This window comes from Nyctereutes procyonoides, unplaced genomic scaffold (genome assembly GCF_905146905.1).
Source record: "Nyctereutes procyonoides isolate TBG_1078 unplaced genomic scaffold, NYPRO_anot_genome, whole genome shotgun sequence".
Lineage (NCBI taxonomy): Eukaryota > Metazoa > Chordata > Mammalia > Carnivora > Canidae > Nyctereutes > Nyctereutes procyonoides.
In genome coordinates this window covers 40132816-40150578 of record NW_026575131.1, presented here as the reverse complement: position 1 = coordinate 40150578, position 17763 = coordinate 40132816, and the positions used below count along the sequence as shown (strand labels likewise).

The 17763-nt window shown below is 41.1% G+C and overlaps 1 protein-coding gene across 3 annotated transcripts in view; it reads left to right on the top strand.

Moving 5' to 3' along the window:
• Positions 1–4769: 4769 nt before the first annotated feature.
• The window catches only part of IHO1 (interactor of HORMAD1 1), a 40549-nt gene continuing 27555 nt past the window's right edge, over positions 4770–17763 (top strand). Inside the window, exons 1-4 of one of the 3 annotated variants that reach the window (XM_055342711.1) lie at positions 4775–4801; positions 5679–5899; positions 9078–9150; positions 17590–17659. In XM_055342711.1, the coding sequence (XP_055198686.1) occupies positions 17604–17659 (56 nt within the window). In that variant the 5' untranslated portion in view covers positions 4775–4801; positions 5679–5899; positions 9078–9150; positions 17590–17603. Of the gene's footprint in view, positions 4802–5562; positions 5900–9077; positions 9151–17589; positions 17660–17763 lie in introns of those variants that run through there. The other 2 variants (XM_055342708.1, XM_055342709.1) reach the window with 2 other exon arrangements.

Below are 17763 nucleotides of genomic sequence, written 5' to 3'. Positions count from 1 at the left end.
ACACACACACAGAGGCAGAGACACAGGCAGAGGGAGAAGCAGGCTCCATGCAGGGATCCTGATCCGGGACTCAATCCCTGGTCCCCAGGATCACACCCTGGGCCAAAGACGGCACTAAACTGCTGAGCCACCCGGGCTGCCTTGAATCTACACACACATATATATCTTAAAGATGGTGAGTCAAAAAAGTCAAATTGTAGAAAGATGCACAAAGTGTACCATTTATAAACAATGCTATATATTGTTTATGGATATAAACATATGAACTAAAAGTATAAAACATGCATAGAAACGATAAACATCAAATTCAGAAAAGTCACCTGGGGAATGGTTTCAGGAAGGCAGGGCAGAGCATCAACTCTATCTGTAATGTTTTTATCTTTCAAAGCTTTATTTAGGTACAACTAACACAACAAACTGCACATATTAAGTGTGTAATTTGACACATTTTGTCCTATGTATATATGTATGAATCATAGCCATAATCAAGGTAGTAAACGTTTCCATCAACACCAAGTTTCCTTCTGCCCATTGGTAATCCTCCTCTATGGCACTCATTGGTCTCAAGAAACCACTGGTTGCCTTTCTGTCACTAAGCATTACTTTGCATTTTCTAGAATTTTGTATAAATGGAATCATTCAATATGTATTCTTTGTGTCTGATTTCTTCCATGCAGCATAATTATCTTGTGTTTTATCCATGTCACTGTGCCTATCAATCACTCATTCCTTTTTATGGCTAAGTAACTTTCCATTGTATGGATATACAAAGCTCTCCATATACATATATGTGCACATATATATTTTTTAAATACACTTTTTATTTTTTTAAGATTTTATTTACTCATGAGAGACAGAGAGAGAGAGAGGCAGAGACACAGGCAGAGGGAGAAGAAGGCTCCATGCAGGGAGCCCGACGTGGGAGTCGAACCCAGGTCTCCAGGATCTCACGTCTCCAGGATTCCGCACTGGGCTGAAGGTGGTGCTAAACCGCTAAGCCACCCAGGCTGCCCTAAATATACTTTTTAAAGCAATTTTAGGTTCACAGCAAACTTGAGTGGAAGGTACAGTAATTTCTCATATACCCTCTGCCCCCTATGTGTATAACCTCTTCTATTACCAATATCTTCCACTGGAATAGCACATTTGTTAATAATTGCTGAACCTAAATTGATGCATCATTATCCGCCAAAGTCCACAGTTTACCTCGAGTTCACTCTTGCAGTTGTATATTTTATGGGTTTGGATAAATGTATACTGCAATTACATGTATGCACCATTATAGTATCATAGAGAATAGTTTTACTGCCTTAAAAATCCTCTGTGCTCCACCTATACATCTCTCCCTCCCCCCTAACCAATGGCAACTACTAATCTTTTTACTGTCTCTGTAATTTTCCCTTTTCCACAATGTCATATGGTTGAAATACTATGGTATATAGCCTTTTCAGATTGGCTTCTTTCACTTAGTAAAACATATTGAAGTTTTCTTCTATGTCTTTTCCTAGCTTGATAACTCATTTCTTTTTAGTGCTTAATAATATTCTATTGTCTGTGGGCACCTAGGGGGCTCAGTCAGTTAAGCGTCTGCCTTTGGCTTGGGTCATGGCCCCAGGGTTCTGGGTTCAAGCCCTGCATTGGGCTCCCTGCTCAGTGGGGAGCCTGCTCTCTCCCTCTCCCTCTGCCTACAGCTCCCCCTGCTTGTTGTGCTTTCTCTGTTAAATGAATAAATAAAATTTTAAGAAAAATATTCCATTGTCTGGATGTACCATGGTTTATTTACTCTTTCACCTATTGAAAATAATTTCTTGGTTGCTTTTTAAGATTTGGCAATTATGAAATAAAGCTGCTATAAATATCCATGTGTAGGTTTTTGTGTGGACATAAGTTTTCAGGCCCTTTTTTTTTTAAGGATTTTATTAGAGACACAGAGAGGGGGCGGGGGGCAGAGACACAGACAGGGAGCCCAACGCAAGGCTCAATCCCGAGGCTCCAGGATCACGCCCTGGGCCAAAGGCAGTGCTAAACCGCTGAGCCACCCAGGCTGCCCAAGTTTTCAGGTCTTTTGCGTAAATACTAAAGAGCATGATTGCTGGATCGTATAATAAGAGTATGTTTAGTTTTGTAAGAAACTGCCAAACCATACTTCCAAGTATGCCGAACAATACTTCCAAGTATTTAGTATACTAAATACTACCATTTAGTATTCCCATTAACAATGAATAAGAGTTCCCTGTTGCTCCACATCCTCACCTGCATCTGTGTTATCTGTGTTCTGAATTTTATTTTTATTTTTATTTTTTTTAAAGTTTATTTTTTTTTTACTTTTTTTTTTTTATTTATGATAGTCACAGAGAGAGTGAGAGAGGCAGAGACACAGGCAGAGGGAGAAGCAGGCTCCATGCACTGGGAGCCCGACGTGGGATTCGATCCCGGGTCTCCAGGATCGTGCCCTGGGCCAAAGGCAGGCGCCAAACTGCTGCGCCACCCAGGGATCCCTGTGTTCTGAATTTTAGCCATTCTCCTGTGTAGTGGTAGCTCATTGTTGTGTTATTTTAATTTACATTTCCCTAATAACATATAATGTTGGGCATCTTTTCATATGCTAATATGCCATCTGTATATCTTTTTTGGTGCAATGTTTTAAATTCTGTGTTGGCCCATTTATTTGTTTTTAGAAGGGGGAGGGGCAGAGGGAGGGAGAATCTTAAGCAGGCTCCATCCGCACCACAGAGCCTGACACAAGGCTTGATCTCACAACCCAGAGATCATGACCTGAGTCGTAATCAAGAGTAAGACACTTAATCCACTGAGTCTCCTCAGGCACTCCTGGCCCATTTTTAAATCAGGTTGTGTTCTTATTGTTGAGCTTTTTTATTTATTCATGAGACACACAGGGAGAGGCGGAGACATAGGCAGAGGGAGAAGCAGGATCCCTGTGGGGAGCCTGATATGGGACTCGATCCCCGAACCGGGATCACGACTTGAGCCAAAGGCAGACATTCAACCGCTGAGCCACCCAGGAGCCCCCTTATTGTTGAGCTTTAAGGGTTCTTTATATATTTTGGTTCTTTATCAGATGTCTTGAATCCACACACTAATCAGGTTTTTGTCCCTACTACACCACTAGTCAAGGTCACCAATAATTCTCACTCTTCATTTTCCCTGACCTATCAGCAGCATTTGACATTGATAAAGTAGGCAGTCAGACATGAGCTGGAGGCAAAGTCTGTAATAGGTGATACATTAGAAGCCTGAAGATAAAACATCCTAACTTTGTGGCTTTTAACATCCTGGTCTTTACTGCTCCCAAAACCCAGGGGTTGACATACCAAGAGCCACAGGTGCAGAACATGTGCTCTCCTCTTCAACTTCTGCCCCAGGGTGGCTCCCTAGGTTCCTTATATTTACATTGTGGTTTTGACCGCCAGTGGGGCAAGATGGCTGTGGCAGTTCCACCAAGAATCTTGTAGAGTCAAAAACTCCCTCACCTAACCAGTAGGAGGAGTCCCTCAGATGATTGGAAACAACTTCTGTCAGAGACCATCCTAGCTATGACCCATAAACTATGCAAACATAAAAAGACACCTCTAACCCTGGTACTGTTCCCATCTCTGGGCCTACCAACTCTCCAATCTTAATAAACTTTTTTTTAAAGATTATTTATTTATTTATTTATTTATTTATTTATTTATTTATTTATTTATTCATGAGAGACACAGAGAGAGGCAGAGACATAGGCAGAGGGAGAAGCAGGCTCCATGCAGGGATTCCGACATGGGACTCCATCCCAGGTCTCCAGGATCAGGCCCTGAGCCAAAGGTGGACACTCAACCACTGAGCCACCCAGGCGTCCCCAATCTTAATAAACTTAATAAACTGCTTCGTGTTTGCTACCTTCCTTCCGGCTTTATTCGAGTGGGGATCCTCATGTTAAGTCTTTCGCAGGGAATCCAAGAACCAAGACCTCCATTCATACCTCCATTCTCCCACTAGTAACAACATAGCTGGTCTCCTCCTCCTCTTTGAAGGACGGTCCAGGAGGCTTCCACAGCACCTCTTTCTCTTGGATGTCCTCCGCTGTCTCTGACCACACCTGTTTGGGGTCTTTTGCTGCTTTTTCCTTATGTAGGTCTCTAAAGTTGTATGTCCTGGGGCTCAATATAATCTGTTTTCCACTTATTTCTTTCATTGGCGATCTCTGTTTCATTGCTTTAAAAGCCATCAGAGGCAGTTACACAGACCCCTCCTCCCTACAACCTCTACCCCTACTCATCCTACCCTCAGATTGTCCCAGTATCCAGCAGACCGGGTACCTTGGATCATTTCTTGCCTTTTTCTCTCTACAGGTTGCCAGTTCTGTGTCCCCTTTTGACCACAGCGCCTCTCCTCCCAGTGGCTCCCCCTACCCAGCTCTTGTTAGGACCACTTGGCCCCAGCCATGCCCTAGCCCCTGGGCACTCAATCTACTCCACATGCAGCAATGTGTCAGGTAACTCCTGGGGAGGGGGTGTGGGTGGCAGCAGTCCGACTGTAGAGGTGCGCGGGTACATCTTGCGAGGTACACGTGGGCCATGCAGCGGTATGCAGTGAAAGGTAGATCACCTAGCCTGGGCAATGAACCTGCTAGTAAAACCGTTAACACCGTTAGAACCGTTAGAACAATTAAAGCCATTGTCTGGAGCCGCAGAGGGGGCGGGCCTTAACCGTCATTGGTCAGATCGGGCCCTAGGGGAGGGATCACGCATGCTCAGGCAACCTCCGTCGAACTAGCCTTGAGGCGACGTCAGAGACGCTCCAGGTGGGGCGCGAGCCGGGCCTCTGAGGTGGAGGCGAGAGGGGCTTGTCAGAGAGGGCGGGGAAGAGAGGTGTGGTGAAGAGTGTGTGTGTGGGGGGGGGGGGGGGGGGGGCGAACGTTGAGCGGAGGGGGGGCAGGGCTTTGGGGAAACATGCGAGGCTTTACGAGTAAGTTCGGGGTTTCCGGGGACCTCAAAGGAGTTTCTTGGGACGCTAGTTTGTCCGTTTGATCCTTGTCCTGGAGTTCCTAGCCATTCATTCTTTCCCTGTGACGAAAGACCACTTTGGGTCTTCAAGGAGACTTTACGTTCTGTGGTCCTCCTTGGAGAGCTGTTTTTGTCCGATTCGCGAGGTTCCACAGCCTCTCATCCCGAGTCCGGGACTAAGAGACACAAGGAAGAGAACTGATCCAGAAAGTCAGGGTGAACAGAAACCCGGGGAAACCGACTGGGATTTGCCTTTTTTATTATTATGCAATATCCCTTAGAGACCTCTGGAAAGGACGATGAAATGATTTAGTCTAGAAGCCCAGAGCATGTCTCCTGGTTGAAAAGGGACTGAAGGTGAAAGGATGGCTGCAGGAGGCTGAGGCGGGCCTCCTTGACGGCCCGCGGGGCCGCAAAGTCTGAGGGGACAGACTTTTTTCTCAGCGACCGAGTGGAGCAAAGGGGCAAGTGGAGGACCGCACACATGCTTCAGGATTCTCAGTATTGAAGACGGACGGGGTCAGATGGGGGTGAGGGGTGCTCAGTGAGACCCTTAGGATATTCTCTTCAGCCCACATATTCCTCCCCTACCTACAACTTTGCAAGAGCCCTTCCTATGGAGACAGTCGCAATCCCTGCATGCACTTAACCCTTTCTTCTGCCTTTTGTTTTAAGATTTATTTGGGGGTGGGGTGAACAGAGGGAGAGAATCCCCAGGTTTCCTGCTGAGCGCGGAGGCTGCAAGCCTAGATCCCAGGACCCATGAGATCACCATCCCAGCTCAGACCAAGAATCCCACGCTCAATGACTGAGCCACCCAGGAGCCCCTAAACCTTTCCTCTACTTTATGCTTCTAATAGGACTGGAGGGCAAGAGGAGAATCCTGCCCTTGAAATGTATGTATTTCAGTTTTCATTTACCTAGTGTGACTACCTCTTCATTACTAGTATACGAGCATCTGCAAGGACAGCTTTAGGCAGATGGGATTTCTGCCCTCTGGGAATTTATTTATTTATAAGATTTTATATATATATATATATATATATATAAGATTTATGTCTTATTTATAAGATTTATTTATTTATTCATGAGAGATAGAGAGGCAAAGACCTAGGCAGAGGGAGAAGCAGGCTCCATGCAGGGAGCCCAATGCAGGACTTGCATCCCAGGACTCCAGGATCATGCCCTGAGCCAAAGGCAGACGCTCAACTGCTGAGCCACCCAGGTGTCCCTGCCCTCTGGGAATTTAAAAGCCTATAATAGCATGCCAATGGATAGGTGCATAAAGAACAGATAAACCTGAGGCTGAGTAGGTCAAGCCCCATGTGATCCTTACACACATAGTCAAGGGTGCAACTATGAAATTCTTTTCAACGTTTATGAAACCTCTTAAGAGTAAGTTAGGTTTGGAATCTCCAATGTAGTTATTCTAAACCCCAAGCCACATACTGCATAAATTATTCTCCTCAGCATAAACGGAAATGGAAGATAGAGAATTTATCATCTAGATGTAATAATAGTCCTAATTAATGGTCTTGTAGTGACGTTTATAAGATTCTAAATCTAGACTAGAAGGAAGAATTTTCACATGTGTGGATGGAAGAAAAAACAGATTATCAAAGAAATAAGAGTCAGGAATCCTATATTTACTTCAGTTCTCCTTTGTTAAAATATGTAATAAGTCTGTGGTGATCTAGGGGTTTGAAATGTAATAATTTAAAACAAATCCTTTATCTTTTTAAATTTGTGGATAATTAGAAAGTTTTGCTCCATTGTCCTAATTTAGTTCTTATTAAAAAAAAGATTTATTAGAGAGCACAAGTAAGGGGGAGGAACAGAGGGAAAAGGAATAGCAGACTCCCTGCTGAGCAAAGAGATGGGGGCATGGGGTCAGATCCTGGGACCCCATGATCATGACCTGAACCCAAGGCAGACACTTAACTGACTGAGCCACCCAGGCACTCCTAGTTCTTATTTTTTAAAAAACTCATCTACAGTAAATATTTTCTGGACACCATTATGTGCCAGGCACAATTCTAGATACTGAGGATATATAGTATGGAACAGAACACACAAAAATTCCTATCATCAAAGAGCTTAACATTACATTGTAGTAGGCTTGGGTGTGCATACTGAAATAGACAAAACAAGATAAATTAATAAAATATATAGTGTATTAGAATAATGAATGATACGCCGTGGAGAAAAAGTGAGGGAGAAATAGTAATTATTGAGGCATTACAATTTTGAATAGATAATTTGAGAGAACACCTGGAGGTGGTGGAGGTGGTTTGGCCTATTATGCTGATATCTGAGGGAAGAGTGAACCAAGTGGAGGAAACAGTATGGGAAAGGGACCTGAAGCTGGTTGTGTGCCCAGCAAGGGAGAACAACACTGGGGAGCCCTGCAAGAGGTATGGAATGGAGTGTGAACTTTGGCTTGTATTTGAGTAGCATAGGAGCAGTGGAGAGTTTGAACAAAGGGATAATATGATCTGATTTAAGGTTGGAAGAACTTTGCTTCAAAAAGAAGAATCTATAAAGTTGAAACAAGACTAAAATCAGGGAGACCAGTTAGGAGGCCATTCGGTAATCCAAACTGGTGGCAGTAGAGTAGTGTCTGATTTAGCAAATAAAAATACAGGACACTGAGTTAAATTTGAATTTCAGGTAAATAATAGTTTTTTAGTACAAGTGTGTCCTGTGCAGTATTTGGGAAGTTCAAATTTGACGGGGTATATATTTTATCTGGTAAACCTCTAGTAGAAGGAATGAGAAATGGACAGATCCTGGATAAGATTTGAAAGAGTTAGTGAGAAGAGAGTCAAAGAGGACTCATAGATTTTGGCTCAAGCAACTAGAAAGATGGAGTTGCCATTAACTGCAATAGGAAAACTATAGGTGGAGAATATTTGGGGGAAAGATGATGATCTTGGTTTTGGACATGTTGAGTTTGAGGTGCATATTTAGTCACCAAGTAGAGCTGTCAGGTCAGCAGTTGAATATAGATGTGGGAAGTTCAGGAGAGGGGTCTGGGCTGGAGGTAACAAATCTGGGAAATGTCAGCTAATACAAGGTATTTATCCATTCACTTAATGACTTTTTATTGTGATAAAGTTCAGACTTATAGAAGTAGAAATCATTGGATAAATGAACTCTAATGTAGGTACTTATCACCTAGCTTCAATAAATAACCTGGGGCAGTCTAAACCCCTCTCTAGGTCCTCCAATCTACATTGTTTTAAAGCAAACCACAAACATTAGGTTATTTTAAATATTTATTTATTTTAGAGAGAGAGAGAGCACAAGCGGGAGGGGCAGAGAAAGAGGGAGAGAGAATCTCAAGCAGGCTCCATGCTGAGCATGGAGTCCAACTAGAGACTTGATTTCACAATCCATGAGATCATGACCTGAGCTGAAACCAAGAGTCAGGTGCTTAACCAACTGAGCCATGCTGGCACCCCTTGCCTTTTGTGCTTTAAAAGAATATAGTAGGGTGGCCCTGGCGGCTCAGTGGTTTAGCGCTGCCTTTGGCCCAGGGCGTGATCCTAGAGACCTGGAATCGAGTTCCACGTCAGGCTCCCTGCATGAAGCCTGCTTCTCCTACCTGTGTCTCTGTCTCTGTCTCTGTCTCTGTCTCTCTCTCTCTCATGAATAAATAAAATTTAAAAAAATAATAAAAGAATATAGTCATTTAAACTATAGAATTAATCACTCTAAATTTGGTATTTACTTTCCTCTGGTTCTATTTAAATACTTGTATTTTCTGCAAACTGGTCCTTAGATCTAGAAGCTTAACCAGCTTAAGTCTCTATTTTTGGCAAGCATACTTACTTCTTTAGTAATGCTTGGATCTCAACAAGAAGTACTTACCAGGGCTGGTGTCTTTGTAGTGGAAAGATCAATTAAGAGGTTTTGGTATTTTCAGCATTACCTATTCATTATGCAGTTTCTTATCAGCCTTCCACCTCATGGTTGTAGCAGCCACTGATGATCATTGCTTAGATCCTTTATTTTCATTGGACCTCCAAAATGGTGATAATCTAATTCTACCATTCATTCTGTGTTTATTAGCTGGAATACTTCTATAAAGAAGAACTTTCTCACATTTATGTGGGTTACTTTGAGGTACATCTATTCTAGAAAGGTAAGATAAATGATTGATTCTTTTGTCTACCCTACCGGTTTTCAGAATAATAAGTTGGTTGCCTATCCTCCAAAGTGACTGATGAAGGTCTTTAAAAATATAATTATAAATTTAACAGAGGAAGCCCCTTTAGGATCTTCAGTTATCTTTGGGCCTAGTAGTTTTTGATAACTTCCTTATTCTCTGGGACAACAAGATGTCCCAGACTCATCTTGCACATTTCCTGTCCCAGACCTGGTTCCTTTTAGTGGTGAATAATATTTAGATCAAAAACTGAGTATGCAGGGATCCCTGGGTGGCACAGCGGTTTAGCGCCTGCCTTTGGCCCAGGGCGTGATCCTGGAAACCCAGGATCGAATCCCACGTCGGGCTCCCGGTGCATGGAGCCAGCTTCTCCCTCTGCCTGTGTCTCTGCCTCTCTCTCTCTCTCTCTGTGTGACTATCATAAATAAATAAAAATTAAAAAAAAAAACTGAGTATGCATTATTGGGTCATATGTCTTGGCCGTTTTCTATAAGACATTTATGTGAAACAAAATGTTCTATTTTTTTAAAGATTATTTATTTATTTATTCATGAGAGACACAGAGAAGAGAGAGAGGCAGAGACACAGACAGAGGGAGAAGTAGGCTCCATGCAGGGAGCCTGATGTGGGACTCAATCCCGGGACTTCAGGATCACACCCTGAGCTGAAGGCGGCGCTAAACTGCTGAGCCACCCAGGCTGCCCAAAATGTTCTATATTTTTAAATATTTTATTTATTTATTTATTTATTTATTTGAGAGAGAAACAGAAATAGTGAGAATGTGAGCAAGGAGGAGAGGGAGAAGCAGGCTCCCCACTGAGCAGGGAGCTCACTGTGAGGCTTCATCCTAGGACCCTGGGATCATGACCTGAGCAGAAAACAGACTCAATTGACTGAGCCACCCAGGTGCTCTTTTTAAAAAAGATTTTATTTATGAGAGAGAGAGAGAGAGAGAGAGAACAAAAGCATGCAGGGTGGGGGCAGGAAAAAGGCAGAAGGAGAAGAAGCAGACTCCCCTGCTGGGCAGGGAGCCAGAGGTAGAACTCAATCCCTGGACCCAGATATCATGACCTGAGCTGAAGGCAGACACTTAACCATCTGAGCCACCGAGGCACCCTACAAAATGTTCTTTTTTTTTTTTTTTTTGTAAGAGAGAATCTTTTTTTTTCTATATTTTATTTATTTATTCATGAGAGACAGAGAGAGAGAGAGGCAGAAACACAGGCAGAGGTTGAAGCAGGCTCCATGCAGGGAGCCCGATGTGGGACTTGATCCCGGGACTCCAGGATCACACCCTGGGCCAAAGGCAGGCGCTAAACCGTTGAGCCACCCAGGGATCCCCCAAATGTTCTTTTTAAAAATTTCATGAAGTCAGGCAGCCTGAGTGGCTCAGTCAGTTAAGCGTCCAGCTCTTGATTTCAGCTCAAGTAATGATCTTGCAGTTGTGGGATTGAGCCCCACATTGGGCTCAGTGTGAAGTTGCTTCAGATTGTCACTCCACTCATTCTCTCAAAAAAAATAAATCTTTTTAAAAAATATATGTAGTCAGATTTGTTGGTGTCTTCTCTTATTACTTCCGGATTTTGAGTCAAAGTTTTCCCCATGTCCAGGCTATAGAGGAGTTTGTGAGCTTCCCCTCCAGTGCTTTTATGGTTTCATTTTTATATTCATTTTTATATTATCTCTGATCCATTTGGATATTTTGTAGTGTGTGGTAAAAGGAGTAGATCCAATCCTAATCTTTTTCTCGTATAGCTTCATTTCTCATATATTCAGTTATCCCAACTCTACTTCTTTTTTTTTTTTTAAAGATGTTATGTGCAAGAGAGAGAGAGTGAGAGAGAGAGCTGTAGGAGGAGATGAGGAAGAGGGACAAGGAGACTCTGTGCTGAGCGCAGAGTCCCACTCAGGGATTATTCTCAGGACCCTGAGATCATGACCTGAACCAAAACCAAGAGTTAGATGCTTAATTGACTGAGCTACCCAGGCACCTCTCAACTCTACTTTTTAAAATCTCTTTCTCCGGACGCCTGAGTGGTTCAGTGGTTGAGTGTCTGCCTGCTGCTCAGGGCATGATCCTGGTCTGGGAACCAGTCCTGAATTGGGCTCCCTGCGAGGAGCCTGCTTCTCCCTCTGTCTATGTCTCTGCCTCTCTCTGTGTGTCTCTCATGAATAAATAAATAAAATCTTGAAAAAAATAAAATGTCTTTCTCTCCTCAATATATTTGAGATGCTATCTTTTTTTTTGAGATGCTATCTTTATCATATATTCATATACATTTCCATTTTCAGATCTATTGTTATAAATCTATTCTACTGGCTTGTCTATCTAATCATGTACCAATATACATCTGTAAAATTGTAGAAGATTTATAATATATTTTTAATACCTAGTAGGGCTGGCTTTCCCCCCAACCCCCATTCCCCCCCCCCCCCTTTTTCTCTTTCCTCTTTTTCTATTTCAGGATTTTCCTGGCTGGTCTTGTTTGTTTCCCCAAATGAGCATTATAATCAGTTTTCTCCCTGTAGAAAAAAAAATTATGGTATTTTTTTGGGACATTTCAAAGTTATAAATTAACCTGGATAGATTTAACATCTTTGTGATGTTGATTCTTTCTATCGATGAACATGATGTATCTTTCTCATTATTCGGGAATGGTGTATAGTTTTCTTTACATAGCTTTTGGACATTTCTTGTTAAATTTTTGCCTAGGTTTATTTTCAGCTTTAATGAGATATAATTGATAAATAAAATTGTAGTATATTTAAAAGGTACATCATGATGATTTGACATTGTGAAAGGATCTCCCCCATCTGGTTAATTATTACATTCATCACCTCTTATTATCACTTATTTGTTTATGTATGTATGCATGGATTTATTTATTTGGTAAAATTATTTAAGTTCTACTCTCTTAGCAAATTCCAATTATACAATACAGTGTTATCAGCTATACTCACCCCACTATTATGTTTTCAGACCTTATTTATCTTAAACTTAAAAGTTTATATCCTTTTACCAATGTTTCCCTATTTCCCCTACCCTCTAGCCCTTAGCAACTACTTTTCTGCTCTGTTTCTATGAGTTTGACTTTTTTTTTTTTAAGTTCACATGTAACTGAAACCATGCAGTATTAGTCTTCTCTGGCTTATTCACTTAGCATAATGCCCTTACGTTCCCTCTATGGTGTCACAAATAGCAGAATTTCTTTCTTATGGCTGAATAATATTCCTCTCTACGTGTGTGTATTATCGTTATCTATTCATCCACTGTGAGACAGTTTGTTTCACATATTCCTCTCTGCGTGTGTGTATTATCGTTATCTATTCATCCACTGTGAGACAGTTTGTTTCCATATCAGACAGAAGTCTCTTCGATATCCTATTTTCATATCCTTTGGAGATATACCCAGAAATAGGATTGCTGGATTATATATAGTAGTTCTATTTTTAATTTCTTGAAGAAACTCCATACTTTTTTATAGTGGCTGCACCAATTTACATTACCACCAACAATGCACAAAGTTTCCTTTCTCCTCATCTTCACCAATATTTATCTCTTATTATTTTGATGATGGCCATCCTGATAAATGTGAGAGGATATCTCAGTGTGGTTTTGATTTGCATTTCCCTGATGAATAGAGATGTTGAGCACTGTTTCATGTACCTTGGGCCATTTGTGTGTCTGCTTTGGAAAAATATCTATTCAGTTCCTCTATTTGTTAATTGATTTGTTTGGGGTTTTTTTTCTATGAGTTGTACAAGTTCATTATTTCGGATATTAACACTTTATTAGATATATGGTTTGTAAATGTTTTCTCCTATTCCACAGGTTGCCCTTTTCACTTTGTTGATGGTTTCCTTTGTTGTGTAGAAGCTTTTCAGTTTGGTGTGGTCTCACTTGTTTATTTTTTGCTTTTGTTGCTTTTGCTTCTTGTGTCAAGTCCAAAAAATCATTGCCAAGACTGATGTCAAGTAGCCTATCCCCTATGTTTTCCTCTAAGAATTTAACTATTTCAGGTCTTTTTTTTTTATTTCAGGTCTTAAACTTAAGTTTTTAATCCATTTTGAGTTGATTTTGTATGTAATCTAAGACAGAGGTCCAGTTTCATTCTTTGGTATGCGGCTGTCCAGTTTTCCGAGCACTATTTATTAAAGAGACTGTCCTTTCCCCATTTTATATTCTTGGCTCTTTTGTCATAAATTAATGAATCATATATACATGGGTTATTTTCTGGGCAATCTTTTCTTTTCCATTGATCTGTGGGTCAAGTTGTTTTATTATTGAGTTTTTTTTAAAGATTTTATTTAATTATTCATGGTAGTCACACAGAGAGAGACAGAGAGGCAGAGTCACAGGCAGAGGGAGAAGCAGGCTCCATGCACCGGTAGCCCGACGTGGGATTCGATCCTGGGTCTCCAGGATCGCGCCCTGGGCCAAAGGCAGGCGACAAACCGCTGCGCCACTCAGGGATCCCTATTATTGAGTTTTTAAGAGTTCTTTGTATATTTGGGACACTTGGCTAGCTCAGTCAGTGGAACATATTACTCTTAATCTAGGAGTCATGAGTTTTAGCCCCATATTGGGTATAGAGATTAGAGATTACTTAAAAACATAATTTTTTAAAAAGGGTCTCTTTTTTTTTTGTATATTATGGATACTTTGGATGCCTTTTTCTCTTTTAAAAGATTTTATTTATTTATTCATGAAAGACACCAAGAGAGAGAGGCAGAGACATAGGCAGAGGGAGAAGCAGGCTCCATGCAGGAAGCCCAATGTAGGACTTGATCCCAGGACTCCAGGATCATGCCCTGAGCCAAAGGCAGACACTCAACTGCTGAGCCACCCAGGCGTCCCAGGATGCCTTTTTTTTTTTTTTTTAAGATTTTATTTATTTATTCATGAGAGACAAACACAGAGAGAGAGAGACAGAGACAGAGACAGAGAAAGAGAGACAGAGACACAGGCAGAGGGAGAAGCAGGTTCCATGCAGAGAGCCCGATGTGGGACTCGATTCCGGGTCTCCAGGATCAGGCCCTGGGCTAAAGGCAGCGCTAAACCGCTGAGCCAACCGAGCTGCCCTCAGGATGCCTCTTTCAGATATCTTTTGCAAATATTTTCTCCTAGTATGTGGCTTATCTTCTCACTTTTTTGACAGTGTTTTTCACAAAGCAGAAGTTTTTATTTTATTTTATTTTATTTTATTTTATTTTATTTTATTTATTTATTTTTTAGAGCAGAAGTTTTTTTTTTTTTAATTTTTATTTATTTTATGATAGTCACACACAGAGATAGAGAGAGGCAAGGCAGAGACACAGGCAGAGGGAGAAGCAGGCTCCATGCACCGGGAGCCCGACGCGGGATTCGATCCCGGGTCTCCAGGATCGCGCCCTGGGCCAAAGGCAGGCGCTAAACCGCTGCGCCACCCAGGGATCCCTAGAGCAGAAGTTTTTAATTCTAGGGAATTCCAGCTTATTAATTCTTTAATTTATGAATCATGTCTTTGGCATTGTAGTTACAAAGTCTTTGTCAAGTGTAGGAGTCATCTAGATTTTCTATGTTCTTTTCTTTTTTCATTTTTTTAAAAGATTTATTTATTCACAAGAGACACAGAGAGAGAGAGGCAGAGACACAGGTGGAGGGAGAAGCAGGCTCCATGCAGGGAGCCTGATGTGGGACTTGATCCCAGGACTCCAGGATCACACCCTGGGCCAAAGGCAGGCTCTAAACTGCTGAGCCACCCAGGGACCCCCCTCCTATGTTATTTTCTTTTTTTTAAATTTTTTTTTAATTTTTATTTATTTATGATAGTCACAGAGAGATAGAGAGAGAGAGAGAGGCAGAGACACAGGCAGAGGGAGAAGCAGGTTCCATGCACCGGGAGCCTGACGTGGGATTCGATCCCGGGTCTCCAGGATTGAGCCCTGGGCCAAAGGCAAGCGCCAAACCGCTGCGCCACCCAGGGATCCCCCTATGTTATTTTCTAAGAGTTTTTTATAGCTTTGCATTTTACATTTAGGTTTGTATCATACGTTTTGAGTTAATTTTTTGTTAAGGTATAAACTCTGTGTCTAGATTTTCTTTGCATGTGGATATCCAGATATTCCAGCACAATTTGTTCAAAAGACTATGTTTTCTTTGTTTTATTGACTTTGCTCCTTTATCAAAGATCAGTTGACTATATTTGAGTGAGTCTATTTCTCGGCACTCTGTTCTGTTCCATTGATCTATTATTAGTCTGTTCCTTTACAAATACCTCTCTCTCTCTCTCTCTCTTTTAAGATTTATTTATTTATTTATTTATTTATTTATTTATTTATTTATTTATTTATTTATTTATGAGAGACACAGAGAGAAAGAGGCAAAGACATAGGCAGAGGGAGAAGCAGGCTCCTAACAGGGAGCCTGATGTGGGACTTGATCTCAGATCCTGGGATCAGGCCCTGAGCCGAAGGCGGATATTCAACTGCTGAGCCACCCAGGCGTCCCAATACCACACTCTTTTGATTAATGTAGCTTTATAGTAAATCTTCAAGTTGGGTAGTGTCAATCCTCTGACTTTGCTTTCCTCCTTCAGTATTGTGTTGGCTATTCTGGATCTTTTGTCTCTCCATATAAACTCTAGAATCAGTTTGTCAATATCTACAAAATATCTTGCTCAAATTTCTTTGAGATTGCATTGAATATATAGATCAAGTTGGAAAGAACTGAAATCTTGACAATATTGAATCTTCTTATCCATGAACATGAGTATCTCTCTACTTATTTAGTTCTTCTTTGGTATCTTTCATCAGAATTTTATAGTTTTCTTCATATAGATCTTACACATATTTTGTTAGATTTATACTTCAGTATTTGGGGGTTCTAATATAAATGGTATTGTGTTTTTAATTTCAAATTCCATTTGTTCATTGCTGGTATATAGGAAAGTGATTGACTTTTGTATGGGAATCATTTTCTGATACCCTCAATGGTAATATAACCTGATAAATATGAATGTTCCGTGAGATCAGGGAGACAAAATTTAGAAATTGGGTTTGTTTCATAAAATCCAGGCTCTATGATCATAATAATGAACCATATTGTGCAGTGTATCAGGTTGGAAATGAGCAGAGTTGGAAATAAGAGGTATGGGAAAGCACTTTTGCCCAAAGCATTCACTCTTCATCAAGCTTTTTTTTTTTTTTTCCCATCAAGCTTCTTATTGCCCAAATTCCACAGCACAGTTGGCATTCCAGTATCCTATGATCTGTAAAGAACTAGTCCTCTTGGGAGAGGTTATAGTTTAAGTCATTCATTGTATCAGGCAGTGAAAAATAGTTTATTGGTCTTTTCCTAAAAGCAGATTATTAACAGGTTGGCAAGAGAAAAGGACAAGAGAGTAGAAGATGGAATTCAAATTTACTGTCTCGCAGATGACTGAGATCTCCCTGGTATTAAGAAGGAAGGGATTTGTATGCAATTTAATAGCAGAAAATAGGGGCACCTGGGTGCCTGTGGTTGAGTGTCTGCCTTCCACTCAGGTCATCCCAGGATCAAGTCCTGCATCAGGCTCTCTGCAGGGCGTCTGCTTCTCCCTCTGCTTATGCTTCTGTCTCTCTCTGTGTATCTCATGAATGAATGAATGAATGAATGAATGAATGAATGAATGAATAAAATCTTAAAAAGATAATAGCAGAAAATATCTATCTTTTCTTTTTAAAAGGATTTTATTTTTAAGTAATCTGTACACCCAACATGGGGATCAAACTCATAACCTTCAAGATCAAGAGTCACATGTTCCACTCACTGAGCCAGCCAGGTGCTTCGAAAATACCTTTTTCTGACCCATACTTAATGGGAGTTTTCACCAAATGGATGGAAATATAGTTGCTGAAATGTCTTCATCTACATATAATAGTCACCAGTAAAGTGATTTTAAAGATTTTATTTAATTGTTCATGAGAGACACACAGAGAGAGAGGCAGAGACATATAGTTGGAGGGAGAAGGTGGCTCCCTGCAGGGAGTCGATGTGGGACTCAATCCCAGGACCCCGGGATCATGCCCTGAGCTGAAGGTAGATGCTCAACCACCACTGAGTCACTCAGGCATCCTATAATCTTTGGGGGAAAGTTATACTACCTTAACTTTTTTTTTTTTAAGAAGGAGGTTTCCTTTTTTTTTTTTAATTTTATTTATTTATTCATGAGAGAGAGGCAGAGACACAGACAGAGGGAGAAGCAGGCTCCATGCAGGGAGCCCGACGTGGGACTTGATCCCGGGTCTCCAGGATCATGTCCTGGGCTGAAGGCAGCACTAAACCGCTGAGCCACCCGGGCTGCCCACTATCTTAACTTTTTATTTTTTATTTTTTATTTTATTTTATTTTTTTTATCTTAACTTTTTAAATTAATATCCCTCTCTTTCTAATAGGGTAACCATAAGAAATGAATTTTAATGTCTGGAATATCAAAGAAATGCTCAGTATTCCTTCTGGCTCTGGGTAAGTTTTCTGGTTTATACTCTGATACTGAGGATTTTTTTTTAAAGATTTTACTTATTTATTTGAGAGACAGAACGAGAACAGGGTGAGGGGCAGAGGAAGAA